This window comes from Entelurus aequoreus, linkage group LG05 (assembly GCF_033978785.1).
Source record: "Entelurus aequoreus isolate RoL-2023_Sb linkage group LG05, RoL_Eaeq_v1.1, whole genome shotgun sequence".
NCBI classification, from domain to species: domain Eukaryota; kingdom Metazoa; phylum Chordata; class Actinopteri; order Syngnathiformes; family Syngnathidae; genus Entelurus; species Entelurus aequoreus.
In genome coordinates, this window is record NC_084735.1 from 67477583 (window position 1) to 67493675 (window position 16093).

Consider the following 16093-nt stretch of genomic DNA (forward strand, 5'->3'; position numbering starts at 1 on the left):
GCGTTACAGTAATCCAGCCGACATGTAATAAAGGCATGGATTACTGTCTCAAACTGTTGCCTAGAAAGAAGGTTTTTAACCTTAGCCAGCTGACGTAAATAAAAAAAGCTGGCTTTCACCACTGTGCCAATCTGACGGTCCAATTTAAAATCACTGTCAATACGAAAACCCAGGTTGGTGATCATGGGCTTAACGTACAAAGCCAAGGGGCCAAAGTCAACAGGGGGAAGCTCACAGGTACCACTAGGTCCAAACACTATTACTTCTGTCTTCTTTTCATTGAAGTTTAAGAAGTTTAGGGCCATCCAGGCCTTGATGTCATCAAGACAAGCAAGTAATGGCTGTATTGAAGAGGCATGATTTTTCTTTAACGGAAAATAAATTTGTGTGTCATCAGCGTAACAATGAAAACAAATACCATGCTTTCTTAGGATTGAGCCCAGGGGAAGTAAATAAATAGAAAAGAGCAGTGGTCCTAAAACTGAGCCCTGTGGGACCCCACATGTTAAGGGAGCAACAGCAGATTCAGAACCAGCAACATTTACAGAGAAGGTCCTGTTAGTCAAATATGACTTCAGTCAACTCAGGGCAGTACCACAGATGCCCACTTGATGTTGTAATAATAATAATAATAATAATACCTGGGATTTATATAGCGCTTATCTAAGTACATGTTAAGTCGCTTTACATGTTAACCTTTACATGTTAGCCGCCTACAACATGATGTTGTAGGCGGCTAATTAAAATATTATGGTCCACCGTATCAAATGCTGCTGTTAGATCGAGTAAAACTAAAATCACATGATCACCTAAGTCTGTTGCTCGAGAGATGTCATTAAAAACCCTTACTAATGCTGACTCGGTACTATGGAGGGGTTTACACCCAGACTGAAAGACTTCTAAAATATCAGAGTCCTCTAAAAAAGTGTTCAACTGGGTAAAAACAATCTTCTCCAAGATTTTTGAGAGAAAAGGCAGCTTAGAAATGGGTCTAAAATGGGCTAATACTGAACTGTCCAGACCAGGTTTCTTTAAAAGCGGTTGAACCACGGCGTGTTTAAAACTGGTAGGAACCACACCAGAAAACAGACTGCTATTTAAAATGTTAAGAACTGGCTGCCCTATGCAAGAAAACACTTCTTTAAAAAATGTAGGAGGGACAGCATCATGGGGGGAACCTGAGGGCTTCATATGATTAGTTAACTCTTGTAACTGCCGCAGAGTCACTTGCTCAAACTGATTAAAAACAGCAGAGTAGTTAAACGGGACAGAAGGGTCAGAGGTCGGAACAGAGATGAGAGCCCTCGTTGTGGCAATCTTATCAATAAAATACTTTAAAAAGGCATTGCACAATTCAGAGGAGGGTTCCAAACATGTAGGCTGAGGGGCATTAAGAACAGAGTCAATGGTTTTGAATAAAACACGAGGGTCAAGACTATTTGAGGCAATAATGTTTGTCAAATGTTCTCTTTTTGCCTCTTTTACTGTGCTCTGATATCGATGCCAACAGTCCTTTAAAATCTGGAGTGACACCTAAAGCTTGTCCTTCTTCCACCTGCGTTCAGCTTTGCGGCACTCACGTCTGATCGCACGGCTTCTCTCATTAAACCAGGGTTCTGATTTAGTTTTGGCCTTTTTGATTTTTAAAGGAGCCCCTGAGTTCAAGACTGTGTCACAGGTGGAGTCAAACAATCATAGGTGGATTAATGACCGGGCCTACCGGGCCCAGGCCCAGGGGGCCAGAGGCCCCAAGGGGCCAGGCCAACTTGGCCCCGCGGCCGCGACCCAAGCAAAACTACTTTTGCAAAAATAATAATCTTAAGCCCCAAGGGGCCAGGCCAACTTGGCCCCGCGGCCATGATCCATAGAGGGTAAGAGGCCCCAAGGGGCCAGGTCAACTTGGCCCCGCGGCCGCGACCCACAGAGGGCCAGAGGCCCCAAGGGGCCAGGCCAACATGGCCCCGCGGCCATGATCCATAGACGGTCAGAGGCCCCAAGGGGCCAGGCCAACTTGGCCCCGCGGCCACGATCCATAGAGGGTCAGAGGCCCCAGGGGGCCAGGTCAACTTGGCCCCGCGGCCACGATCCATAGACGGTCAGAGGCCCCAAGGGGCCAGGCCAACTTGGCCCCGCGGCCACGACCCACAGAAGGCCAGAGGCCCCAAAGGGCCAGGCCAACTTGGCCCCGCGGCCGCGAGCCACAGAAGGCCAGAGGCCCCAAGGGGCCAGGTCAACTTGGCCCCGCGGCCACGATCCATAGAGGGTAAGAGGCCCCAAGGGGCCAGGTCAACTTGGCCCCGCGGCCGCGACCCACAGAGGGCCTGAGGTCCTAAGGGGTCAGGCCAACTTGGCCCCGCGGCCATGATCCATAGAGGGCCAGAGGCCCCGAGGGGTCAGGCCAACTTGGCCCCGATCCATAGAGGGTCAGAGGCCCCAAGGGGCCAGGCCAACTTGGCCCCGCGGCCACGACCCACAGAGGCCCCAAGGGGCCAGGCAAAATTGGCCCCGCGGCCATGATCCACAGAGGGCCAGAGGCTCTCAATCATTATTATCAAAGCTAATTCTCAAATTGGATGGATCACACAACCTCACTCACATATTCTTTATCAATTATTAAAGGTTGTTTCTGAATTTTGATCACAGAACTTAATGCAAATATTCTTGATTGATTGACAAAGCTCATTCTCAAATTTTGATTACACAACCTTACTCTGACAAATTATCATTATCAAAAAGCTCTATCTCGAATTTGGATCACAGAATCTCACTCAAGTATTCTTAGCTGTGCCCCTCCCCCATCAAGTCTTTCATAAACCGGTCTGTTCTTTTAGAATCTCCTCATTTGGTATTTTGAACTCGTGAGAGACTGCTCAAAATTTGGTTTCCTTTCCCTCAGTTCAGACTCAGAGATAATTTGAAATCATTCAACAAGAAGTTTAACGCGCACACACACACACACACACACACACACTTGAGTTGAGCATTACTTGGAAATTCTTATATTTTCCATTTTGCTGTTATTATCAGCATCTTCCCATTTTGTCCTTTTCTTTCGAGAAAGTTTACAGTCTGACATTTGTCACTGCTGTCAGTTAATAACTTTTTGGTCTTTGACCCATTTTGTCATTTTCTCGATTCGATCGTCACTGACCACTCTCTCCTGTCTGGCAGACATCGTTGCTGCCATCATAGCTAGCAAGCTGCCTGCAGCGGGTCATCCCTATGTTCCCCGTCCCTATGTTACCCGGGTCCTATGTTCCCCTCTACCGGGGAACTAAGGACCCTTTTTAAAAAAAAGGGTTCTATGTTCCCCGCTGCGGGGAACGTACAACACTTTTTCCAGAAAAGGGTTCTATGTTCCCCGCTGCTTCCAATGCGCGACTAAGTAAGACGCACGCAGACACGCATGACAGAGACGCGTTTAAGTTGTCGAAGGAAGGAAGTTCGCGTTTGAGTTGCTCTATCTGCTGCCGCACGCCCTGTGACAGGTTAGGTTTAGGGATGGTTTTGGTCAGGGCACAATTTCGCCAAAAAAGTGCTCCACAACGCCCTGTGACAGGTTAGGTTTAGGGATAGTTTTGGTCAGGGCACAATTTCGCCAAAAAAAAGTGCTCCACAACGCCCTGTGACAGGTTAGGTTTAGGGATGGTTTTGGTCAGGGCACAATTTCGCAATTTCGCCAGATACAATGCAGGGAACATAGGACCCTTTTTTAGAAAAAGGGTCCTAAGTTCCCCGGTCGCATACAAAGACCCAGGAACAACCGGGGAACATAGGACCCGGGGAACATAGGACCCGGGGAACATAGGCACGCTCCCGCCTGCAGATAGCAACATTTTGGTGTCCTTTGGGAAAATATTTAGAAAGAAGACAAAAGTACACACAGTTGTACAACTATTATCTTTATGATCTTTTTTTTGTTAGTTTCTCTGTTACTGTGTGTGGCCAATTAAGCGACTTTTGGCCATACCTGGCTGGTGACATTTAGCGACTTTCTGGTTGATGTTAAGATTAATAATAGCAACAGTTCTCTTCATCTTAATGCAATTTATTGTGTCTGTCTCTCCACATTTTGCCATTAGGTACTTTGAGCTCTTGTTGGTCAGTCACTCTAAGGTACATTGTTGCTGCCATCATAGCTAGCAAGCTGCCTGCAGATAGCGACATTTTGGTGTCCTTTGAGAAATATTAAGAAAGAAGACAAAAGTACAAGACATTGTACGATTACTATCTTTTTAAAATTATTTGTTTCACTGTGTGATTGACCGACTTTGCCGCTAGATTTCGCGTCTTTTGGCCATACCTGGCTAGCGACTAAAAACATCATTTAGCGACTTTTTGGTTGTGAAGATAAGTGGTAAAAGCAGATCTTCCTGTTGGTCTTCCCACATTTTGCCATTTGGTACTTTGCACTCTTCTTGGTCACTCCAAGGCATTTGTCCCTGCCTTCAGCTAGTCACTTGGCTCTTTTGGAATATATTTCACTGTAATTGGCTCTCTCTCTCTCTTTCTCCTCAGTACAAATCAGCCTGTTCCCTTGCCATTCATCACTGACCACTCTGCTCTCCTGTCTGTCAGACATTATTGCTGCTTGCAGATAGCTTGGGGTCCTTAGAGAAAATATCAGAAGAGAAAAGTACACAATTTTCTTAATTATCTTTTTTATTCAGTCAGTCCTTCAGTGAGTCCCAGTGTGTTGGCGATTAAGCAACGTTGGCATTCAATTAGCGACTTTTGGCCATACATGGCTGGCGACTCAAAAAACTAGAAAAAAAGTACAAAAAGTTGTACAATTAATATCTTTATTATCCTTAATTCCCCTGAATCCTAGAGTGTGTTGCAATTAAGCAACTTTGCTGCTAGGTTTAGCGACTCTTGTTTTGGGCATACCTGGCTAGCGACTACAAACATTATTCAGCAACTTTTTGGCTGTTAAGATTAACGTTAATAAATTAAATCCTAATACAATTTATTGTGTTGGTCTCGCCATCTTGCTATTAGGTACTTTGAATTCTTGTTGGTCTCTGCTAAGGTATCTGGCTGTTGTCTTTGCCTTCAGTTAGTCACTTGGCTCTGGAATATATTTAACTGTACTTGGCTCTCTCTTTCTCCTCAGTACAAATCAGTCTGTTCCCTTGCCATTTAGACATTTTCTTGATTGGATCATCACTGACCACTCTGCTCTCCTGCTGTCTATCAGACATTGTTGCTCCCATCATAGCTAGCAAGCTGCCTTGGTGTCCTTTGTGAAAATATTTAGATAGAAGACTAAAGTGCACAAAGGTGTACAATTATTATCTTTTCAAAATATTTGTTTCACTGTCAGTGTGATTGACCGACTTTGCCGCTAGATTTCGCGTCTTTTGGCCATACCTGGCTAGCGACTGAAAACATCATTTAGCAACTTTTTGGTTGTGAAGATAAGAGGTAAAAGCAGATCTGCCTGTTGGTCTTTCCACATTTTGCCATTTGGTACTTTGCACTCTTGTTGGTCACTCCAAGGCATTTGTCCCTGCCTTCAGCTAGTCACTTGGCTCTTTTGGAATATATTTCACTGTAATTGGCTCTCTCTCTCTTTCTCCTCAGTACAAATCAGTCTGTTCCCTTGCCATTTAGACATTTTCTTGATTCGATCATCACTGACCACTCTGCTCTCCTGCTGTCTATCAGACGAATCAGTTGATTCTTTGCTCTCAATTGTCTATGCTAGTAAGCTGTTATTCTCTGCTTTGGAGTGTTGATGCTGGGTTGCTAGTTTTCTAAATCACCTCACACACTTGAAGGAAGCAGCACCGATCATAAACACACAAACAAACTCACACACACACACACACACACACACACACACACACACACACACACACACACACACACACACACACACACACACACACACACACACACACACACACACACACACACACACACACACACATAGTTGGTTTATCTGTTGTGATAGGCAAAGAGCCAATGTGCAAAGAAAGAAGGGAAATATGGATCATAAACGTTTAAGTGGAGGAGCTAGAAAAAAAATTCAGCAAGAAAAGAAAAAAAAGGAATCAGTTTTACTTGAGAGTGTTCCAAATATCTCCAGCTTCTTCAGTACAAAGACATCTGCTGAAAGCAATTCTATAAATGCTACTGCAAATTCAGCTAAGGTTAGCAATGCACCTGAGCTAGCATGTAGCTCCCAAGATCCTGAGACCACTACAAGTGTAGACACTGAACCAAATGCTTCTGATGCTTATGATTCAACCAATTCAGCAGTAGCCAGTTGCTCGGATGAATGTGAGGTCACTGCACCTCTGGACAGCATAGAAAATGAGCTGAATCTTTCTTCAACACCATCTACAGTGACAACTCTACCTAGTGATCCCGCTAAATGGGCTGAGACCCTCACTGAGTCAATGAAGGAAGTTCTTATTCAAAGAGGTGCAAAATCATTTCACAACCGTCACAGCCATTATCCAGCTTCTGTGAGGAACAGTGGGCTAGGAGGCAAAACCCGATGCCTAAACAATGAACATTTTACTTCACACTTGCCCAATGGACAACGAGTACAAAGAGAGTGGCTGATGTACTCTCCCTCTACTGGTAATGTTTACTGCTTTGCATGCAAACTGTTTTCCCCAAAAACGCATTCTTTTGTGACAGGCTATTGTGATTGGAAACACTCAGAAAGATTTGGTGAACATGAGCGAAGTGCTGAGCACATAACCTGCATGCAAGCAGTCTTGAACCGCGCCAAAGGTGCCACAGTTGATGCAGACCTGTTCAAACAGTTTCAGGCAGAGAGCAGCTATTGGAGGCAGGTGTTACAAAGAGTTGTTGCAGTCATTAAATTCCTTGCAGAAAGGGGCCTTGCATTTAGGGGTAAAAATGAATCGTTAGGGTCTCCTCTCAATGGGAACTACCTTGGTATTCTGGAGGTCCTGGCTGAATTTGATCCCTTTCTAAAGGATCACATCAGAAAGTTTGGGCAGATGGGTCGAGGTAATACCTCATATCTGTCCTCCACCATTTGTGAGGAATTCATTGAATTGATGGGTGCAAAAACCAAACAGGCTATAGCAGATGAACTGCAAGCAAGCAAATACTACTCTATCATTGTGGATTCAACCCCAGATTTATCTCATGTGGACCAATTGACATTCATATTCCGTTTTGTTAGCAAAGAGGGCAGTGTTGTTGAACGCTTTGTGGGTTTTGAGCCCATTACTAGCCATACAGGTGAAAGTTTGGCTAACTGTGTCATGTCTGTGTTGGAAAATCTAGGGTTAGAGCTGTCAAATTGCAGGGGGCAGGCTTATGATAATGCCAGCAACATGTCAGGGAGGTATAATGGGTTGCAGGCTCACTTAAAGAAAAGCAACCCATTAATACACTATATTCCATGTGCAGCTCACTCTTTGAATTTGGTGGGAGTCAACAGCATTGACAGATGTGGAAATGAAGTCTCTAAGTATTTTGACTTGATTCAGTCTATTTACAACTTCACAACTGCATCCACACACCGATGGGACAGGGTATTTGGCAATTCCAACATAGATCTCACACTTAAAGCTTTATCCAACACGCGTTGGAGTTGCCGTGCAGAATCTACCAAAGCACTGTGGCAGAACTACAGTAAAATAAAAGCAGCACTACAGGTTATTTCCACTGATGACACAGAGAAACGAGACACACGAACTGAAGCTGACAGTCTAGTGCGGAAGCTGGATTCACTTGAGATGGCCTTCATGGCAGGCTTTTGGGACACTGTTCTGTCCAGATTTCAGGCCACAAGTCTGCAACTTCAAAAAGCAGACATGGACCTTGGTACAGCAGTTAGATTGCTGGAATCTCTGCGCACCTTTGTTCTCTCCCAAAGAGATCTATTTGATCATTTTGAGCAGAAAGCCTTAAACATGTTGGGTGGCACCCCATCTTACAGGGCTGAACGGACGAGGAAACGTAAAAAGTTTGCTGATGAATCAGCATCCCCAGATGTTGTGCTTGAAGGAAGGCAACTGTTTCAAATAGAGACATTTATTGCCTCTATTGATCAACTGAGTTCAAGCCTTAATCACCGTCTGGAGGCCTACAAACATCTGAACAATTTGTTCAGTGTCCTTTTCTCTTTGGATACAGAGTCCAATGCTTCAGTCCTTCACAAGGCCAAGATTCTCACTGAATCATACCCATCTGACCTCAATGAAAGTCTTGGACAGGAGCTTATACAGTTCAAATCTTTTATACAGCTCAACAACACTGATGAGGAGAGGACCCCTTCAGGACTGCTCAAAACAATAATACATTTTGGACTACAGCCTACGTTTCCTAATACATACATTGCGCTACAGATTTTTCTCACTCTACCGGTCAGTAACTGTGAGGGAGAACGCTCATTCTCTCTTTTGTCAAGAGTAAAAAATGAGCTGCGCACAAGAATGACTCAGAAAAGATTAAATGCGTTATCTCTAATGGCAATTGAGAGTGAGCTGACAAGAGAGTTGGACTTCAATGATGTGGTGGATGATTTTGCAAAATTGAAAGCACGAAAGAAACCCCTTGCTTAAAGGTGCACTGTGTAAGATTTTTAGGTTATTTCCAGAATTCACCCATTCACTAATGTTAGGCTACCTGTTTTCATGAATACTTACCACCACCATAAAATTCTAAGTATCCATTATGACTTGGAGAATTGCACTTTTGCCATTTCTGGGAAGTGTCACCTGGATTGTGAAGATAGGATTGACTTTAGGCAGAAGCTTGGTGCTTTCTCTGGCAAACTGAACCTCAAGCTTCATTCTCTGCAGCTTTGCATTCTTGTGCAGACTTTCATCCACAAGGAACTTTTCAACTTCCCCACTATCGTGAAGGGGCCATCAAAAGATTTCAGTGTGTCCAGCATGTCTAGTCTCTTACTCTCCTTTCTTTGAGCCATCTCTTGTTTCTCATCTGCCCTACTCTCGAATTTTGCCTTCATGAATTTACTCCAGTTGAGTTCAACCTCCCTTTTTGCTTGTGCTGCTGCCTTGAAACCTCTGAAGCTCCTGGCTCTTCTGTAAAATTATTGACCTATTGACTGCGTTCAGTGTGCCCAACTTCTTCAGTTTGTAGTCCACCTTGCCACATTGTCTCTCCATCCCAATGTTGTGCACAGGGGTGCCATCAATGTTACTAGCCTGTTCACTGACAGGGTCCATTGGGAAGGTCTCCTCATCCATCCTCTGCCTGGCCAGGACAGTCTTCAGATGGGGCAGCATGAGATCTGTCAGCTGCTTCACTTCATCCAAGTATTCGGCAGCCACGTCTGACACTGAGTTCAGGACATGTCCAGTGCCTGTCCAGCCACTATAGCATTCTTGGAAATGGGCTATCTTGACCTGCATGCAGCCCTTGTACCATGAACTGGCCTACACCTTTCTTTGTGGTGCTCTCCGATGCATGTTATCATTTTACCTTTCTCCTTCTCCTCAAGCTTAACCACAAATAGATACAGACTTTGAGCCTCAATTTGCTGCACAGCTGCCGTTATGCCAATGTGTTTTCCTAAGATATTATTTTATTTTTAATGATAGAAGGGAGGAAAAGGGGGCAAAAATCATGTCCGATTTAGTTTTTTGGGTGGGTTGGGGGGTTTATTTCATGATAGCTACCAACTTCCAATACATAATATCTCTCAAATGACCCAATGCACCATCACTGAAGTGGGCGTAATCATTTTCAAAAATGTTTATTTTTAGGCCATTTATCCCCTCCCCCTGTGTCTGTGTGAAACCTGTGCTTGTCAGTGTCTGTGTGGTATACCTAATAGTGTGTGTGCAGTATGTGCACTCTTCTGTACAGTACAGTGTGCATGTCTGTTCACAGTATACAGTATTTCTTGCATAGTGCGTGCGTGTGTGTGCGCCCACACGCGCGGGGGGTTGAGGGGCCAAGACCATGTCAGGCCCAGGGGGCCAAAATTTCTTAATCCGCCCCTGCAAACAATACATAGAGTTTCTCAGTGTCAGAAAAAACAGACTCTGTGCTAGAAAAAACAGAGTCAGAGGGTAAAAAAAACCTGGTTAAAAGCAGTAATAAACTGACCAGCAGTGGAAGGGTTAAAAACTCGACAGAGACGCGCAGGAGCACGCGCTCCAGCTGTCAAGCGGTTAAAACTGGCCTCAAATATGACAGGCATATGGTCTGAAAGCACATTGTCACAAATGTCCAAGTTAGACACAGGTAGACCATATGAAAGGACAAGATCAAGCGTGTGACCACGTCCGTGTGTGGGGCCAGACACAAACTGTGTCAAATTAAAAGAGTCAATAAGGTTTAAAAAATCCTTCACCAGTGGTTTGTCGGGACAGCATACATCAGGGGTGGGCAATTAATTTTTACCGGGGGCCGCATGAGCTACCCGAGCACTGCTGGAGGGCCACATCGACAATATTTAAATTAAATTTTGCTCAATATTATTTTTGATATATACCGTAAGATAAATAATAATAATAATAATAATAATTAATAATAATAGTAATACTTCAACATAGTGTGTGTAACAGCATTCCATGAATAATATAAATAAATTAACATTAATAATAAATGACAGTAAAATAAGCACACGTATGACTGAGGAGTCATAGCGTAACTTTGTATGGTGTTTGAGTTGTCCGACTTTTTGTGTGGCCATAAACGCACCAGTGGTTTAGTGCTATGCGTGTTGGTGACAGATGACAAGTTGGTTTTGGCCTGGTTTGTACGGCAGAAAATGACTAGTTTTTCGAGATAGAATTGTTTTACTCATGTTTTTGGTGTGGTTATGTCCGAATATAAACAGTTTTGCTCAATAAAGTGATCGATATAATATCCTGTCCTCGAAGCATCTCGATAGACGTTACAATAATTGAATGGTGTTCAATTGAACGGTGTTGTAAACGGTGTTGACGAACACCATTAGGGCCGTTTGTTGTCACTGTCACTCAAAGTTGCATTGCAAAATTCCATAGAATAAATATGTTTATTTTGTTTAGAATTCAGATGGGATTTGATTTGGTGCGCGGCATATATTTGCTGCGTGCAGTGGACGCTTGAGCAGTGCGCAATTGCGCAGGCACGCACCTTAGAGGGGATGTTGCTTTGCAGTTCATGTCTTGTTGAAAACACGGCATTCGTCATCAACTTTTCTCTTTTTAGCGTCTCGGGTGTAAACCGTGCATTACTTGTCGCTGCATGTGCACCTTCACTCGCAGGTTACACACGGACACACGCCCTTAAATAATACTTTTCAAAATAAAAGCAGCACAGTTGTATTGCGCGCAGGACATAGATGTTTTTTCAACTTTATTTTGTAATTGCAGCTGTTCACATTCACTCACAACCACGCACACGCATACGTCCACACGGAAGTAATACAAATAACGATTTTCAAAACAAAAGCAGCACCGTTGTATTGCACACTCGACATAGATACTTTTTTCAATTTATTTTGTAATTTATAATTGGCCTCACGCGGGCCGGACAGGGACGCACAAAGGGCCGGATGCGGCCCGCGGGCCGCAGAATGCCCAGGTCTGGCATACATGGATATTAAAATCTCCAACAATGAGGACACGATCATAGCGGGGAATAATTCCTGCTAAAAAGTCCGAAAAGTCATTGATGAAGTCCTTATTGTATTTGGGCGGGCGGTAAATGACAGCGCACATCACCGCGTCAGCGCGACACACCTCAAATAAAGTCAATTCAGAGCTGGCAAAAAATGACGAAGGAAAGCATTGCTTACATTTATAGTCATTTTTATAAAGTGTCGCCGTTCTTCCTCCACGGCCTGATGCACGAGGAGAGTTAAAATAGCAACAGTCTGCCGGCAGAAGTTCGGAGAAAACACTGGACTCACCGGTACCGAGCCACGTCTCCGTTATGCACATGAAGTCCAGACAGCGTGACTCGAAGAAATCCCTGAGTGGAAACGTTTTGTTCGCCACTGATCTGCCGTTTACCAGACCAATTCTGGCAGGAGATGAGACCGGCGTCGCAGCATACCGTGAATCCCGGCACAACAACTTTAAATTGGAGGGATTCACCCCACGTTGGCGGCACCGAGCTGAGCAGGTGCGGGCGCGGCGTGTCCCGGGTCTCTCATCGGGGCCGATTTTCGGTACAGGGTAACCCGATGGATCCACGGAGGGCCAGCAAGCAACAAGGGAACCGCTTAATCCATTTCCCGTCCGGGCAGCGCTGGAAGAGCACGGCAACAGCACTCTCTGCTTTACCCGGCGGCCACTTCGGGTGCCGCGGCGACGCTTCCGCGGAAAGCTCAGGGCTGGAACCTGGAAGAGGTGAGCTGGTATTCCTGACAGCAACCAGAGGCAAAACATTTGGACCACCAAGATCAAAAGAAAAAAATATTTTTGATAGGTGGTCGAAAAACCAACAATTCTTGGCGATCATACACCAGCAGAGACTCGAACTGTTTAGTGCATCAACAAAAACTGAAACCAGACTGAGAGCGGTAGACGGCCAGCCGCACACGACGGCGCCATCTTGTCTGCATCTTATCACGAAATGATCAAGTGTGACACATAGAATGGATCTGCTATCCCCGTTTAAATAAGAAAATCTCATTTCAGTAGGCCTTTAACACAATACTCAAACTAGTTTCTTTTTATCTTTAATTACAGACAATTGTTTGAGCAAAAAAAATGTCAATAGTACACATTTACAAACCCCAAAACGAGTGAAGTTGGCACATTGTGTAAATCGTAAATAAAAACAGAATACAATGATTTGCTAATCCTTTTCCACCTATATTCAATTGAATGGACTGCAAAGACAAGATACTTAACGTTCGAACTGGAAAACGTTGTTATTTTTTGCAAATAGTATCTCATTTGGAATTTGATGCCTGCAACATGTTTCAAAAAAGCTGGCACAAGTGGCAAAAAAGACTGAAAAAGTTGAGGAATGCTCATCAAACACTTATTTGGAATATCCCACAGGTGAACAGGCTAATTGGGAACAGGTGGGTGCCATGATTGGGTATAAAAGCTGCTTCAATGAAATGCCCAGTCATTCACAAACGAGGGCGAGGGTCACCACTTTGTGAACAAATGCGTGAGCAAATTGTCGAACATATTAAGAACAGAATTTCTCAACGAGCTATTGCAAGGGATTTAGGGATGTCACCATCTAAGGTATGTAATATCACCAAAAGGTTCAGAGAATCAGGAGAAATCACTGCACGTAAGCGATGATATTACGGACCTTCGATCCCTGCATCAAAAATCGACATAAGTGTATAAAGGATATCACCACAGGGGTTCAGGAACACTTCAGACAACCAGTGAATTTAAATAATAATGCACAGTAGCATTTACTTTGGAGAGTGGACTTCTGGTATTTCCTTCCAGCTGTTTCTTCGTCAAACACACCTTCAGCAGCTTCTCTATATTTTAATGAATGAATGTCAGCTGTTTGATATTATTTCAACATTTTGGGCTGGTGTTAGACTCATTTTGCTTCAGTTTGGCACAGACTAGTAATGATACACTCAAATTGCTTCGCCAAGTTGGCGACACAATCTGATGATGTCTTTCTTAATTCAATCAATATCATCAACTTCTTTTCAGCGCTGTCCTTTACACTCACTTTCTTCCTTTCCCGTGGTTGGAAAACAAAGTTATGTCCATCTCTTAGCTATAAGCTAATGCCAGCGAGTAAAACAGGATGTTTTGGTCGAGTCTTCAAGGGTTCTAAGGGTGTCTCCATTTTGTGGAAAATGCAGAAATTACTAAATAAAAGTTCACTTAGAACGATTTACTTAGCTCTTATTGCCGCATTTACAGTATTGCCCTGAAGTTTGGGGGCACACCTACAGGGACACTATTGAACCGTTATTCAAGCTCCAGAAAAAGTCAATTAGAATTATACATTATGCCCCATATAGAGCACATACCAATGATCTGTTCATAATGAGTAATTTTCTTAAACTACATGATATAATCCAATACAGTAGCCTTCAAGTTATGTTTATGGCCTCACAAAGGGCTCTACCTGCAAATATACAGAGTCTGTTTTCACTCAGATGGTCCACAAGAACTCAGGGGTGTCCTGAAATTCAAACTTAACATGGTGAATTCCACATTCAAGGCTCAAATGTTATCTATAGCGGGGGTGAAACTGTGGGACAATGTGAGCGGAGAAATTAAACTGTCTTCTAGCCTAAGAGTGTTCAACCTTGCGGTAAAAAATGTGTTGTTGGGAAACTATCAAAAACATGACTAGTTGTTTGGACTATCTCAACTGTGGGACAAAGGTGCAAAAGAACTCACTGTGGAATAAGGGACATAACACACCAGACGAGGCTTCAGAAGACAAAAGATACCCAGGCAAGATGGAGAAAATCTCATGGTCGCTCAATGCTATTGACAAAGTGTTTTCCAGCATATGTTCTGAAATTTTCATGTATCCATAAAATCTGCTGTTGAAACTTCGGACTATACAACCAACATATATAACCAACATATAAGGTAAATTAGGGGCGGGACATGGATAAGCATTCTTGCTTTTTTCCCCGTATCCCTTTTCGGTGGGTGCCGTTGCATGTCTGTCAAATTACAAAGAGTGATCAAGTGTTGCTATATATGTCTGCTGGAATAAATAAATAAATTAATAAATAAATTCAAAATGCATTCACAGTGACATTTGCTACGCCAGCCAATGGCGGGAATGCTTGTAATTCAAAGTTTTGCTCGCAACTTAAAATCGTAACAATTAGCCGAGAGACAGCTCCTATCTCAAAACACTCTTCGGTTAAGGTACTACTGTACTTTGTTGCAATCTACTTTCATCTTATGTTAAAGGTCGTCTTATATTTGTTTCATTGGGTCTAAAAATATCCAATTTGATATTATTTGAGCCTAACTGTCCATTGCGATGTTTTGTACTTAAACATCATTATTTTTAATGATTCCGTTTGGAAAAAATACAACATTGAGTCTCCGCAGGGAAATACTGTAGGGCGCTCACTTTGATCAAGCTTTCCATGGCGGCAGCCTTCTTTAAGATCAACGTCCTCTAACGCAACTTGACAAGCAACGTGAGTGCGGGGTACTTTGTATTCCTGAGCGCTTCTGACACTTAAACGCAGCACTCAAACATCGGCGACATACGGCGGACGTTTTGAAAGCAGCTTGAAAATGTTCAGCTCGACTTGCCACGTGGAAAACTGTCACGCTGGCGCTGCAGAGCGGCAGTTTGTTTACGGCCGCCGCGATTACCTGCAGGTGCGCGGGTGGAAATGATGCGTTGTTTCGTACTTTTGCTCTGTTGCACGCTGGCAAAGCTTCGGCGGCCAATGTTCCCTCGGCTTAATTGCTTCTCCCCAGGGGGAACCATGCATCACAATTTGATGGATGCCAGCATGTCAGGTAACTTTTATCAAACACAGACGTCCCGTATTGAAGTAACAAATGCGGCCCCCTGACAACGATCATGCTCAAATCAAAGGTAAGGTGTGCTGGAGCAATCTGTCTTTGTGGCCCTTTCACTGCCTCCCCTCTCGGCAATTCTACGCCGGCAGGATGAAGCATCGATCCGCTTTCCGGCCTCCTCTTTCCGACCCTGATTAAGTCGGGTTGAAATGTGTCTCCCGCGCTTTTACGACAAATTAATTGCGCTCCATTTGAATCCGACAGCGGGCGAATAATCGATCGGCAGCTGTGCCGTCATGCTAATGTGAAGGGTGATTTCGGCCAAAGCAATAGTGAGGCTGCTGGTTCTAAAAACAGGGATGTGAGCACTCTTTGAGGGTAAAAAAAAAAAAAGAGAGGAAAACTGACGAAAAAAAGAGGAACATTTCTATCAGCACGAAGTGCTGCCGCGTAAAACCCCGAAAGAAGTTGTTGAAAATTAAGACTACGCTCTAAAAACTGCTGGGTTAAAAATTACGGTAACACTTTAGTATGGGGAACATATTCACCGTTAATTAGTTCCTTAGTAACATGCAAATTAGTAACATATTGGCTCTTAATGAGTCATTATTAAGTACTTTTTTTTTTTTTTTTTTTTTTGTCCTGTCCAGCTTCTCAGGCAAATCATATAGTAGATGTAGATGCCCATA

The 16093-nt window shown here is 43.7% G+C and overlaps 1 protein-coding gene across 1 annotated transcript in view; it reads right to left on the minus strand.

The window, feature by feature from the left end:
- The window catches only part of LOC133649811 (leukocyte cell-derived chemotaxin-2-like), a 67236-nt gene extending 56113 nt beyond the window's left edge, over positions 1-11123 (minus strand). The window contains exon 1 of the mRNA XM_062046484.1: positions 11092-11123. Within this exon, the coding sequence (XP_061902468.1) occupies positions 11092-11120 (29 nt within the window). The 5' untranslated portion in view covers positions 11121-11123. The remainder of the gene's footprint in view (positions 1-11091) is intronic.
- Positions 11124-16093: the final 4970 nt, after the last annotated feature.